General features: G+C 39.0%; 1 protein-coding gene across 1 annotated transcript; it reads left to right on the top strand.

Moving 5' to 3' along the window:
- The first annotated feature begins 47 nt into the window (after positions 1 to 47).
- On the top strand, positions 48 to 12,019 carry LOC149117678 (3-galactosyl-N-acetylglucosaminide 4-alpha-L-fucosyltransferase FUT3-like). Its single transcript, XM_089283951.1, has 2 exons — positions 48 to 113; positions 8,364 to 12,019. The coding sequence occupies exon 2, from the start codon at positions 8,398 to 8,400 to the stop codon at positions 9,631 to 9,633; it is 1,236 nt and encodes a 411-aa protein (XP_089140077.1). The 5' UTR covers positions 48 to 113; positions 8,364 to 8,397; the 3' UTR covers positions 9,634 to 12,019.
- Positions 12,020 to 13,670: the final 1,651 nt, after the last annotated feature.

Below are 13,670 nucleotides of genomic sequence, written 5' to 3'. Positions count from 1 at the left end.
GAAATGTAAATTTGGGACATTTTGCAATTAAATTTCAGCTTAATATAGTATTTTGTAATATCCAGTATACAGATTTATTTCACTTAGCTGGAGTTTTCGTTGGTATACCAAAGGTAAGTTATTTTTAATGTATCATATTTCTCAGATTTTATCTGACTTAATGAATCATGACTATAAAACAAACAGAAAACCAAATCTGAAACACTGCACTCTTGTAAAACTGAGTAAAACCGAGCGCTCTTGATCAATTATCTAGTTTAGTGTTTTTATAGCTGCGTGTGAATCTTCAAGGCGCTCGATTTATTTATCTGATTCCCACAAAAATGAAATGATTATGATTTCCAACCACGGACTAATGTCAGAAGATTTCCTGGGAAGGCTTCCAGAAAATCCGGAAATTGTTGAATTGTCAAAAAGCGAACCATTCAACCGAAAATTCAGGAAATTCTAGGAGGAAAGTAAAATGGAGCGGAAATTCGTGGAAAGAAATGTCCGAAAATTTTGGTACACCTCGCAAGGTTGTCCTGTTTTCAGGAAATACCGGAAAAACTGTTGCAGTCGTCACTGGAAATTTCCGAAAATTCAAACTGGAATTCTGCGTTGAAATGAAAGCGCCCCGGCATTATTTATTTGCATTCCGTGAAATTCACGTGTTACTCCATCTTTGTTAGAAGTAAAGGTTTGGTAAGGGCTTTTTATGTGTAAAAAGGTGCAAGGTTTACAAGTAAACGCGCTTATTTCAGTTTGAAACACGTAGTAAAAGAAAGACGCACAGTGTTTGCTTTTTCTAAGCAGCCGTTAGCTTTGCTTTTGTTGACTTTATCTCGGTTTTGAGATGCTTCGAGGGGGGTTACTAAAGGCGACATATGCCTCACTGCGTGCGGTTTCTGATGTAAATATTGTCTAACTCATTTTTGTAAACGACGTAAAAGTAATAAGAAAATATTGTCGTTTATTCTTATACCAAACATGATTCATATCTCAGGATACCTCTGCTAGACGACTTGACATCGTAGAATAAATTCCAGTTAAAAATTATAACAATGAGATGAAAGCAGTATGTTGGTCATCGAAATAAACACAAATGAACAAGGAAAATTGTATAGGAACGAACAAACACTGAAGAAGATAGTAGACTTCATCAATGTTTCTTCGTCAGGAAAAAGGAAAGTCTATTCATTTCAGTCTTATTACATCTAACTGATACATAATGTATGGCAAAGTCAGACTTTGCTCGCTTTCGACGTTCTTCTGAAAGCAAATACCGTTGCCCAGGTGATGAAAATCATTGCAAATCACCAAATTCAAAAGCGAACATAAAACAGATTGTGAGGAAAGTCTGGACAGTAAACAAAATTAAAGCTACTTTATGAGTTTTTGCTTTTTTACGTTACTTAAAACATGGTTAAAGAAACTTTGCCGTCGGACGATAAATATGATTGATTGTCTGACTCCAGGGCTAATTCCTGGTGCTACCTCGCATTCGAGAAAAGTATGTTTTAGATTACATAAATGAAAAGTATTGGTCTACTGGAGAGATTCACTTGAGCGAGGATTGGTCCCCGTTGTCCTTGGAAGTGCACAGTACAGTCCCGAGCTGGTAATTCCTGGTTCTTTCATCAACGCAGCCGACTTTGATTCCGTTAAAGATCTCGCAGATTATCTGAAGTATCTGGATAAGAATGACACGGCCTATAACCAGTATTTTCAATGGAAAACCAAATACAAGGTTGTCAAGTACGAATTCTGGTTATGCCAACTGTGCAAGGCCCTTCATGATCCAACGAAACAGGCAAAAATTTATTACGAAATTTCAGAGAGGTGAAGTAAAGAATCATGTAAGCTTGACGAAGAGCGCGTTAGGAGCATTGTCAACAGAGGCTGAGACTATATTTACACTAGAGGAGATTGAGCCTTCGGTTTCGTAGGCGTTTGCATTGAAGGGGTATTTGGATTCCTAACCGTTTACACACGACGATCTGACTCCGGGAGCGTTGATGACGGAATTGTAAAGCAAGCTGTTTGTTGCCTCGACAAGATGAAACAAAATGCCGCCAAAAAAAGAAAGCTATGCGTAGGGTGACGGTCTGAAGTTTCCTTTCAACTCGCTTACCAGGCTATTGTTGTCCATCATGTTGTCCCCCAGGAATGTGTTTTCCCCTGTCTTGTCTAAGCGTAACTCTTGTGTTCAAATACCCTAATTCTTTCATTTGTTTTTATTGTGGTCAATAAGCTTACTTGTAAAGTACGATTTGATTTTGCGATACGGAGCCCGAGTAAACCCTATTCAGAGCGTCCAGTTTCGGATTCGTCCACTCGTGTGTAAACGGCAAAATCAATCCGCTACTAAAACGTTCAAGATTTGTCACAAATTTGGAAAAACTACGTTTAGTGCTAGTGTGAACCTAGTCTGAGAAACGGCTCACGAAGTTAGAATTCCTATCACTCAAGGAGTCTCAAGACGGACTGACAGATAATCGAATTTAAATCAAAATTCCGATTTCCTGATCATTTTTTATAGAAGTGTTTTAGCAATATATAGATTTAGGCCAGCCTAAAAGCGTAGCTCCTGGGCCGGGTTGTTCAAAGCCCGATTAAGCTAACCCAGAAAAAGGTAGAATTTTGAGGTTTTCTGTATATTGTTTGGCCTTCTGTTTTGAGTTTTAATAATCATCATATACACAAAGCAAAGCAGCAAAAAATATTTGTATAGGAGAAAGAGTTATAATTCTGTTAACTTTAAATCTTGAGTTTTAATTGGCTTCCGAACAATCCTGCCCTGTTTTCAAGTTAACCTGACATGAGCCCGCAAACTAATCGAAAACCAGCACTTGGTCAGCGGTCAACTTTAAAAAACACGTGACCTCGATGAGCTGTAAACTTGAGCCCGCGATATAGTCACGTGATACTGGTCAGCGGATACCTTGTTTTGACAGGTGACAATTGATCATAGGCTGCGTGTCTCTGTCAACCTATCATTTGGAGTATGGCCGCCATGTTGCGCGACTCCGTCGTGCGTACGGGCCTATGAGCAATACCGCTAGCCATGATAACCATGAGAAAATCAACTCATGGGTTTTCTTTTCTTTTCTATATGAGTATGGGCTCCGCTTGAGCTCCGCTATTATGATATGGTGGAGAAATATATGATATTTATCGCCTTCGAGCTTCCCGACATTTCCTTGCTTGCTTAACTCTTTGTCGCCGATAATCCTAAAGGCATATTTGCCTTCTTTAAAACTTTTCTTGCTCGGGTTTTTGCTCGAGTCTTTTTGTTCTGCTGTTCCTAGATGTACTTTTTATTGGGTTTATCTCAGTAAAGCGATAAACCTGTTCGAACTTTCCGCCATTGCCTGTGGTTTATAGCTAATTTCCGAGAAAACTGGAGTGAACTTGTGGAAACTCTACAAACTTCTATGAATGAAGATTGAAGAGGCGCCAACAACAACGCGAACGCGTTGCGTAAGTTCGTTGCGAAATGACTTATTCACTTTGACAGCTGATTTCTGATTGGATGAAACGCTTTTCCCACGTATGAGGAAGTCGTTTCGCGATTGTGATTGGATGAAGAAATCTCCGTATGAGTTTTTCATACGATCGATTCTATCCGAAAATCTTAGTAAGTATGAAATAAGACTAATATTGTATACCAGTGAATATCTATGGAATTTTCTTGTTACCCGCGTGGGTATCAAACAATCAATCAATCAGCTAGTCAGTCAGTCAATCACTCAATCAATCAATTAACCAATCAAAATTTAATATGTGAGAAAACATAAAAGGATAGGTCAAAGGTTTTCCCTATCGAGAACGTTCCCTTTTTTACTTAAAAATATTAATATGCACAATCTAACTGTGATAAAAATGTGATAAATACAATTTAATACAATTCAAAGCTAAAATACTTCAATTTGTATTAAAAAGCCTTCGTCATTTATGTCTAATAATGTTAAAATCATTTGTTATCCTCTTTAATTAACGAGTGAACATAACAATTTAAGGTGGCTCAGAACAGTTTTTCATGGGTCATTATAGCCACTCTTTATCAATTGATGCTACATTAATGGTATCAAAAACTCCCTGGTCATTGGTGAGCACGCTGTTATCATTTTCGTGACACAATAGGTTACCATAGCAACAGAATGGCTTAATTTTAAGATCTCTGACTTGCTGGGCCATGGCTGTGGTTAGGGAACTAATCTCGCTGGGTCTTCGCATTCTTGTAAAGGTAGCTAATATCCTGAACGCTTGCGTCATTCGCATGTAGCAGACACATAACAGATAGAGATGCGATTCACCGGCGTGACCAAATTAACACGAAACTAAAGAGGTGACCTTTTCTAAAACTGAAGCTTGAAAATACTTCAGTTCGCGAGATGAATACTTTTCATTTAAAGGGGCAGAATTTCTCTTTGTGACGATAGGTGTTTCTGTTGGGGACTGTACTTTCGTTTAAGTGGACACTCTACTTTTACTCTACCTGTCCTAAGTAGGAGCGCTCTAAAAACTCAGAGAAAAAGTACCTCTGGACAGTACCACTTGGCCGGCGGCAACGGAAATTCGTCGCGATTTCATCAAAGAGGAGAAATTACATCGGCGTTTACTTTTCAAGATTATAATCCAAAAAACTTTACAAGATCCGCTTGCTTTTCACATATATCGTACAGGTCTTTTCTTAAACATGACAAACACTTTCCCATTTAGAAACATAACAAGTACGGCGAGAAATAGCAAAATTAAACAAAAAAATAGACAAACGTAGAAAATTGTAGTGCTATGTTTGGGTAAATACCTGCAATGAAAATTATCCCTTGAATACAAACTAATAAAACTATTTATATTATATGTTCAGCTGTCTAGTTTCATTACGAGTAGAAAACTCAAGGAAATTAGATAATTAATAACATATCACCCCCGTTGATTCGAGACCTCCGGGTCGCAAAAAATATAACAACTAGCTAGAATACTGTAATTCCAAATATAATGGCATACCAGATAAAGCTAGGGTACTTCGTTGTAGCTTTTTTGTTTTGTGAGGGGGTCGGAAAAAAAGCAGGGGCTGTTACATCCCCCGGACTATTCCCCGTGTTTATTGTTTCTTAGTCTGTGAAGTCACTTCATGTTTTCTTTTCTACCCGCTAGTCTTATCCTTACAATTGTTGTGTTACCTAGGTGTTTGTTTGTTTTGTATAAAAGCCAACAGTAGTTCGCTTCCAATTAAAAAAAATAGAAATTTCATTTTATTGTTTGAAAATGATATTTTGAACACTGCCGGCTATTGTATACCACTACATCTGTTGAAGTAGTTTCATTTTGTTCTCAAGTTTTTAATTTCCTTGAGTTTTCTACATGCAGGCTGATCTTATCAATAGTTTTTTTTTTTTTTTTGTAGTTTCTATTCAATGGCATCGACGATATTTCTTGGTGGCACTTTCTCAAACATGCCATCACAACTTTGGAAATAAGATGAAATTTTAAATTTAAGATTTCCATTTTTAACTTCCTAATTAGTTTGCCTTATCTTAATTTAGGTTCACTGCTTTTAATTTAAAAGTGAGGAAGTATAATTTCCGTTCTTGTTTGCTGTAGCAGCCCAGTGTGGAAGCCACCAGCAAATTAAAGAAAACGTCACGTAAAGTGACATGATGCTGATAGGACAGGGGTATCCAAAATAAGATGCGTAGTGTCGAACAACCGAGCAGCGGAGGTTCTATTGCGCCTGCCCGCAACCGGCACAAATGTACGAACAAATAGGACCTCCCACGCTGAAACCCATCAACTTCAATGAACACTGTGCCGCCAGAACACTTGCCGTTCATTTGATAACAAAACGGAATCAGCTGCTCCACTGTAGAAAGAGCGTGTTTCTCCATCCAATGTTGGTAAGAGTCAAAATTGAAGGTTCAGAGAGTTTCAAAGGTGGCAGTCAATCAAAGATTCTATTATCAACAGGAAACCTACCCTACGAGCACAGTCTCCTTCGATCTTCCCGATTTGTCTAGGAAGATCGAAGGTGACTCTGCTCCTAGGGTACAGGAAACCATTCTTTAAAAAAGGGTGGTTTCCTGTTGATAATAGAATCTTAACCAACAGTGTTCGCCATGGAAGGAAAGAAAGAAATCTTGATTGTCAAACATCGCGGAGGTCAGCGTAGTTAACCGAATTCGTCCTGGAAAGGTGCGCTAGCTGCCGCTTTAAAATAATCAATTTTCGTCAAGCATTCCCGTATTATTGTAGCAACTACATTTTTTGTTGTCCCTCATAGCCTCTAGACTTGGTGTCAAGGCCTTAGACAACACAAACCTAAAGTGACTAACGCTCAAACTTGAGGGTTAAAAGTGATTCAAAACGTCAAGAATTTTCAACTTCGTCTGAGCTATTATAGCGTCCAAGCCAATTATAGCAACCTCAGCAAAGATCCTGCCGCCAAAAGAACAGATCACTTCAAAAGTCTACTGGTTAAAAACTTCCGCCTTCTAATTGGACTTGGAAATCCAATAATTGTTCTTCGATTCCGCGATGACCGTCAACGGTCATAAAATGTTTAAGTGTCAATGCCTAAAGAATCGAATCACGACAAATGAAAAACGATGCAATGAATCAAGGAATAAGCTTTAATTATTATATGACTTTGGATTGTGGCCGATATAACGTGCGCTCTGATTGGCTAAGAGCGAGTTCTGAGCGGTCATTATGCAGCCGTAATGCCCACGGGCCGATTACGGACTATGCAAATTAGGAAGAGCCCGGCTCGGAAAATTCAAGCGCATTGAAACGATGAAAGCCGATTAAAAACAGTAAGAAAAGTAAATTTAATTCCGAGTAGCTAAAAGTTTAGGGACTTTTCCTTAATAAAATTTGTATAGAAGTCGTTTTTGACTTACCGGTAACCTTGGCGGGCACTAGTGAAAAACAATCAAGGTTTGCCGAGTGTTAAGTAAAGCTAAAACCCGGAGCTAAAATCGCTAAGGGAAAAACACCATCGGCAGATGTGTCACGTATCCTGAGCAGAACACCACGAAGAAACTTACAAGTTATCATCTTAGTCACAACAATTACCGAAATATTGAACTCCGTTTCAGTTCTCATCAAATAGATTCCCTCGCTTTAACACAAGCAAGTGTAAATCAGCTTCAGGATCATCAGATGTAAACAGTCGGGCGGTTTCTGTCGGTAGCAGTGTTTCTGATACCTGCAGGAAGTTTTAGACGCTCACAAGGCTTGAAAAGTTCATTCATAAGTCCCAGAATGAAGAAGGCCAAGATATGTTGTCGAAAGCGAATGCGAAGATCGAGTTATTCTGAGCAGTGCATTCTGAAGCGTTCGTATTTTCTTTCACCGAAAGACCGTTGCTTTGGACTATTTTGAAGCACTTTCTGTCTCAGTTCTATATGCGTTGACGTTTCGCCACAAAAGTTGGAAAAACTCCCTCATCAAGTTGTGGCCCCACGATACTAAAATACCTTTTTGAGGGCTGTGACAATCATTTTTCCCGTAAAGAAATACAGTGGTAAAGTTCATTGACTGTGTAGTTTTGCCCTGGGTTTGAGACTATGAATGAATCGTTAAACGCGCGCATCGCCGGATGTAAATTGACAACTTACCCTCGAATAATTTTTTTTTCTTTCAGTCGTGAGCCATATAATAAACAACTTAATAACCTCGACCCTTCGTTCGTTACGGGAAAATCTCAAGCCTCGGCTTACCGTATTGACCTCGCTATCGCTCGGTCAGTACGGCAAGACCTCAGTTTGAGATTTTCCCGTAACGACCTCACTCTCGGTTATTAAGTAGTTATTAAAAAGATAGATGGAGAGGTAAAAATAATGTTTTGTACGTGTCGTAACCCGCAAATCAAAAGTGACTCAAAAAATGTCACTCGACAACCAATGGACTTTTCCCTCTTTTTACAGTCCTAGTTTTAGGTTACTCTGCTTTCACATCGCAGGATAGGACTCGAGTTAAAAATCATAAAAACGTAGATGGCGTTGTTATAATGAACAATGCAAATAGCATAGGGACGGAAACACTGACGTAAGGTGATAAGAAAACTGAACAACGTTTCTTCCCCAAAGATAAAGGAAAACTCGTTGATATATTTCTGTTTCATTAGATCCAACTATCAAATACATCACAACATTTCAGACCCTGCTTACCGTTTCCGGAATTCTTATGTAAGCTATTACTGCTGCCCAGCAATCACTGACATTCAACGAGTTTCTAGCCAGAGGTCTTATAACTGACAGTTCACTTTCACAGTCTGGGATGTTAGGGACACATTCCACTCTGCTGTGAACGCAACAGGAACACTAAACAAAACAAAATCAGCTTTTTAATCATAGCTCTCGACTTTCAATTTACAGGGTTAAAGGAAAGTAAAGCAAGACTTAAAAGAACATGAATCTAGCTAAAAGGAAACTAACGTCCTTCTTTGTTCTGAGAAAGAGACAAAAGAGAAACATTCGGATTTGTTTGGGCACAATCTTGATGGGCTGGGCATTTTATCGAATATTTTATCATACACAGGATGAACAATCTCGTCGTGTTAAAACCTTCCAGTTAAATCAAACAAAGCTGATTTTGGTTTACACTCCGCTTCCAAGCGAGCCATGGGGTCCACGAAATGCTGAAGAAGCTAAGAACTACAAATTCACAGATTGGGATGGCACTCCATGCGAAGAAGACAGATGTCAAATCACTTTTGATAAAAGTACACGCAACTTAAGTGACGCTGTACTTATCCACGCCGTTTCGGCCGCCACAAGTAGACAATTTAATGTTCAACAGGCAAAGAGAAACAGGCCATCCGCACAGAGGTGGGTCTTGTACTGCAAAGAAAGTCCCCAGCAGTTTTCAATAGCATCCAAAGGTGACGGCGTGTATAACTGGACCGCAACATATCGACGAGATTCGGACTTTTTTGTCCCTTATGGATCTTATTCAACATTGAAAATCCCAAATAAGTCAGATGGCGAGGACTTTGGGGAACAACCTGACGAGAATGTGAACTACGCAAAGAGAAAAGATAAAATGGCCACTTTTGGTGTCAGCAACCACTGTGATGATGATGGTTTTAGATTCGCTTTCGTCCGCGCACTCATGAAACACATTCCAATAAGCCTCTATGGAAAATGTGCAACTATGTTTGAATCAAATAACACCTGGAAATGTCCTCATAATATGAGAGATGGATGTCTTGAAGAGATTCAGCGCCACAAGTTCTACCTCGCATTCGAGAATAGTTTGTGTGTAGATTACATAACAGAGAAGTATTGGAGAAATTCACTTGAGCGAGGATTGGTCCCCGTTGTCCTTGGAGGCGCACAGTACAGTCCCGAGCTGGTAATTCCTGGTTCTTTCATCAACGCAGCCGACTTTGATTCCGTTAAAGATCTCGCAGATTATCTGAAGTATCTGGATAAGAATGACACGGCCTATAACCAGTATTTTCAATGGAAAACCAAATACAAGGTTGTCAAGTACGAATTCTGGTTATGCCAACTGTGCAAGGCCCTTCATGATCCAACGAAACCACCCAAAATTTATCACAAAATGTCCGAATATTGGGGGAGATATGGCGGATCGTGCCAACTTAACGAAGATCGAATTTGGAATATTATCAATAAAGGCTGAAGGTAGAGCCCCTGTCACTTGGTACCTCGAGACGGACTCACGGATCGACGAACTCACCAACGGACTCACGGATGGACAGACTGATCGTTAAATGTAAATGAACATTGCGGATTTGTTAGAATATCTTACAGAACAGTATATGTTTTACGGTATGGCGTGGAAAGACTACATCTAGTCTGGCTTAGTAAGTGTGTATTCACTCCCGATTTAAGTCCACGGCAGATGCACGGCATCTTCGCTACAATTTATTTTCTAATATCGTTTGGATGGATTGAGATTGTAAAATAGAAGTAAACTAGAAGTAATCATAGATTATGAAGAATACAAAAGCAAAAACCGACACAACGTAAAATGATTTTTTGAAGGTGTACTATATTTTGTACCTTGTTCCTGAAGAAGGCTGGTTTGGCCAGCCGAAATATAGTACACCTTCTAAAAATCATTTTACGTTGTGTCGGTTTTTGCTTTTGTATTCTTCATTTTATATGTAAAGCCGATTAGATCACTTTTGATCCAACGTATACCAGCAGGATCATCGTTCCGGTTGCTTGCTTAAACATTTTATAGATTATGAGTGCGTTCGTGTTAAGGTGTTTAGGCATGGTTGACATTCTGGTCTATTGGAAAGGTGTAGAGGTACATGCAAAGCCAATGAATTTGGGTAGGCCATAGAAACAAATCTGTTGTGTAGCACATTTGCATATGTTTACTTTAGAAAAGGGTTCTGTTAGATTAGCTTAGCTCTGATTCGTCATTCGTGATGTACCACGGGTAGTTTGTTTTGTGGTAAGTTTGTCAGGGTATATGGTAAATTGTTGTACATACCTGAAGGATTGTTATAAGGACAGAATTGGTTATTAATGGTAATTGTAGAAGGGCAGTTAAGGCAATTATCACAGTCTAAAAGAGAAGTTAACGAGTATTTTTAATTGTGAATTTGAACTTGAACTGAACAACTTGAACAAAATAACGAACAGTAGAGTAGTTATCACACAGGGTGAATTCCAAAAGTCTTTGTATAGTTCACATTGAACTATAACTCAACAATTTAAACAAAACAATATGTATTATGTAAATTTTCCGGACATATGACGAAAAATCATTGTGACATTCCGAGCTACATAACTCGCATGGTTAGATTTGCGACCAGAAATCATGGCTAAATGCCGAGCTACATAACTCAGATGGTTAGATTTGCGACTAGAAATCATGGCCAATTTTTGAACTAAACCACTCGGTGAGTTAAATTTCTGACCACAAATGATGGCCAGTTTTGGAACAACACCACTCTGTGAGTTAAATTTCTGACCACAACACCACTTGGTGAGTTAAATTTGTGACCGCAAATGATGGCCGCTTTCCGAGCTACGCAACTCGGCAAGTTAGATTTCTGACTACAAATTATGGCCAGTTTTCGAACTACACCAGTCAGTGAGTTAAATTTCTGAAAACAAATCACGGCCGCTTTCCGAGCCACACAACTCAGCAAGTTAGATTTCTGGCTACAAAGCTCAGGCAGAGGAGCCAAATAACACAGCTGAAGTTGAGCTTCGTCAACGCAGTTGTTTGTTGCTGACGACGGGCGATTTCGTCTAACAGGGCCAAACTCTACTTTCGCACCAGAAGTCATACATACCTCCTTAAGGCATCGATAAATGTTAACAATGATATCTTTTAGTCTCATGATATCCAGTCAGAAAGACTTGAAAAGAAAGTTGACTACTTACAGCTTCCAAATTACAGCGTAAATGTCCACAAAACCCGCACTTGAACGAAACAAAGACCCGCACTGGAAAGAAATGTACAGCATATGGTTTGGCGATGATGTCATTCGTTTCGCCCCTGCTGCGGGGCGGCCAAATCGGTGTCGCAACTTCGGACGAAGGTCCAGCGTCCCATGAAACTCGACTCAAGTCTGCATTAGGAGTGCGTTCTACGAACACAATTAGTAGTAAAGTTATTGCCATTCTAGTTGCTGCTACTGTCATAGAAAACATCTTCAAACTGATCTGTTGTCTCTCCAAGTAAGTCAAACAACCGAGATATTCCAGGAAACGTTTCCTTCTCCCACGAGCGAAGAGCGCTGTAACACAATTAGCATAGGCGTACGGGCACCTTCGCACTTGGCAGGGGGTGAGGGGGGGCGTGACGTTCTTGCCCGAAAAATTCAGGCAATGCCCGACTGCGTGAGTGTTGAAATCGGGATGCAAACGCACTCAAATTGCATGAAAAACAAAAACGTTTACAATTCCCGCAGCTAATGAAACTGCTGTAATTCCAAAAATAGTTATATTCAAAGCTTGCACAATCAATCAATCAATCAATCAATCAATCGTACTCTAACAACAGTCTCAATCCGAGTAAATCTAAAACGTATAAAAGAAAATGTTCTAAAAAAGTAACTAACTAGAAACTTTATTATTAACGAGTTTTGGAAATCACGCCAACAGCATTATTTAGTAATGGTTTCTCTCACGTGTCGTTGCCCGAATCATTAGAATAGCATTTTGCCCGAAAATTCACATAATTTCCGTAGCTGGGGGTACAGCCTCCCTCACCCCCTCCCCCTACAGCTCGTACGCCTATGACAATTAGACATTCTAAAAACAAGCATCGTAACTTTTTGACGTTGCTTATTTTAAACAATTTGCAAGTAAAACGATTTCTCTCTCGCTTTAATCTCATCTCCACTTATTTAATCTACTTCTTAATCTGCACACTGCATAGAGCAAAATCTCCTCTTCCTGTGCTAACAAGAAAAGCATTTGATTTCTCTTTCACTTTGTTTGCAAAATTACCCGCCAACCCTGCTTCGTGAATTCTGTCGTGCCACGCTGTTGTGTTATGTTTTCCTTCAGCAGAGTTGTTTAGAAAGCCGCAAAACGCGTTTTCCACGTTACCTCATTCATGTCTTTCCAAGTTTACTTTTGTCAAGTTTACACAAACAGGTATGGAGAAACGTTTTCCTCCAATAGGTAAACGCTTGTAAGAGCCAGAATCATACGATTGTGTAGAACTCTTAAATGTCCTTGCAAAAAATCTAGCATATCATCATAACTATTTCTCACTGACAGCAATTTACTAGTAACTGGATTGTTCTCTAGAGTCTCCAACAGTCTAGAATAGAGAAAAGCAAGGCTTCACGTAGCTTTGCGTTGAGACTCGACTTTGCTTTGAGACTTGGTTGCTCTAACAAGGAAAAAACAAGACAAAAAAAAACAACAATTGCTTCAGCAATAAATGGGAATCACATCATCACTGTGTTCTGTGATTGGCCGAACATTAGTATACTCATCAAATAAAATTTTTAAATATTTTAATTCGTATCCACGCTTAATGTAAACCGACCCGCAAAACTTACACTAAAATCAGTAGTTAAAAAAGGCCAAAAAATGAGGAACAATTTGTCCTGTGTAAACAAAAGCTGTATTCTAACTATTTATTGTATCACTTTCTCTGTAACTTTCTATTGCCTTTGTGATTGTATTTTAACCTAAAAGTATTGTACAGTATGTTTAAGCTAGTGTCATAAGTTATGTAAAGATATTGTAAGTAATGAGTTATACGGTTTAATTAGTAAGTTGTGTTAGTAAGTAATGTTTAGTATTTGTAGTAGTTGTAGTATTGTAAGTAGTGTGAGTGCTCTTATAAGAAAAACAAGAAAAAAAAGCAGTAGTTAAAAAGGCTTAGCATAAGTCCCAAACAACAAAGCCTCAGTGTTTGCCGTGTTCATGAATAGGCTGTTATCACGGAGCCACGAAACAACAAAATCAAGAACTTCATTAAGTGTTGCTGATCTACAGTAGCAGCAGGTGTCACAGAACAGGACAGTCTCGTCAAAATAATTCTAAAAATATATATTTTTTTAGAATTTGGGAACTCTCGTTGCGGTTCCCATGGAAACTGACCCGACTCCAATATTTTAATGCCGCCGTCGTGTGTGGTAACACATGATATTAATATATTTATGTCCGTCGAGAGCGTGATTAACTACAAACCAATCAATGTCCTGGACTTTTGGCACTTGGAATTTTGCT

This window comes from Orbicella faveolata, unplaced genomic scaffold, assembly GCF_042242905.1.
Source record: "Orbicella faveolata isolate gen_17 unplaced genomic scaffold, um_ofav_v1 contig_1, whole genome shotgun sequence".
Classification (NCBI taxonomy): domain Eukaryota; kingdom Metazoa; phylum Cnidaria; class Anthozoa; order Scleractinia; family Merulinidae; genus Orbicella; species Orbicella faveolata.
This window is presented reverse-complemented; position numbering and strand designations above follow the sequence as displayed.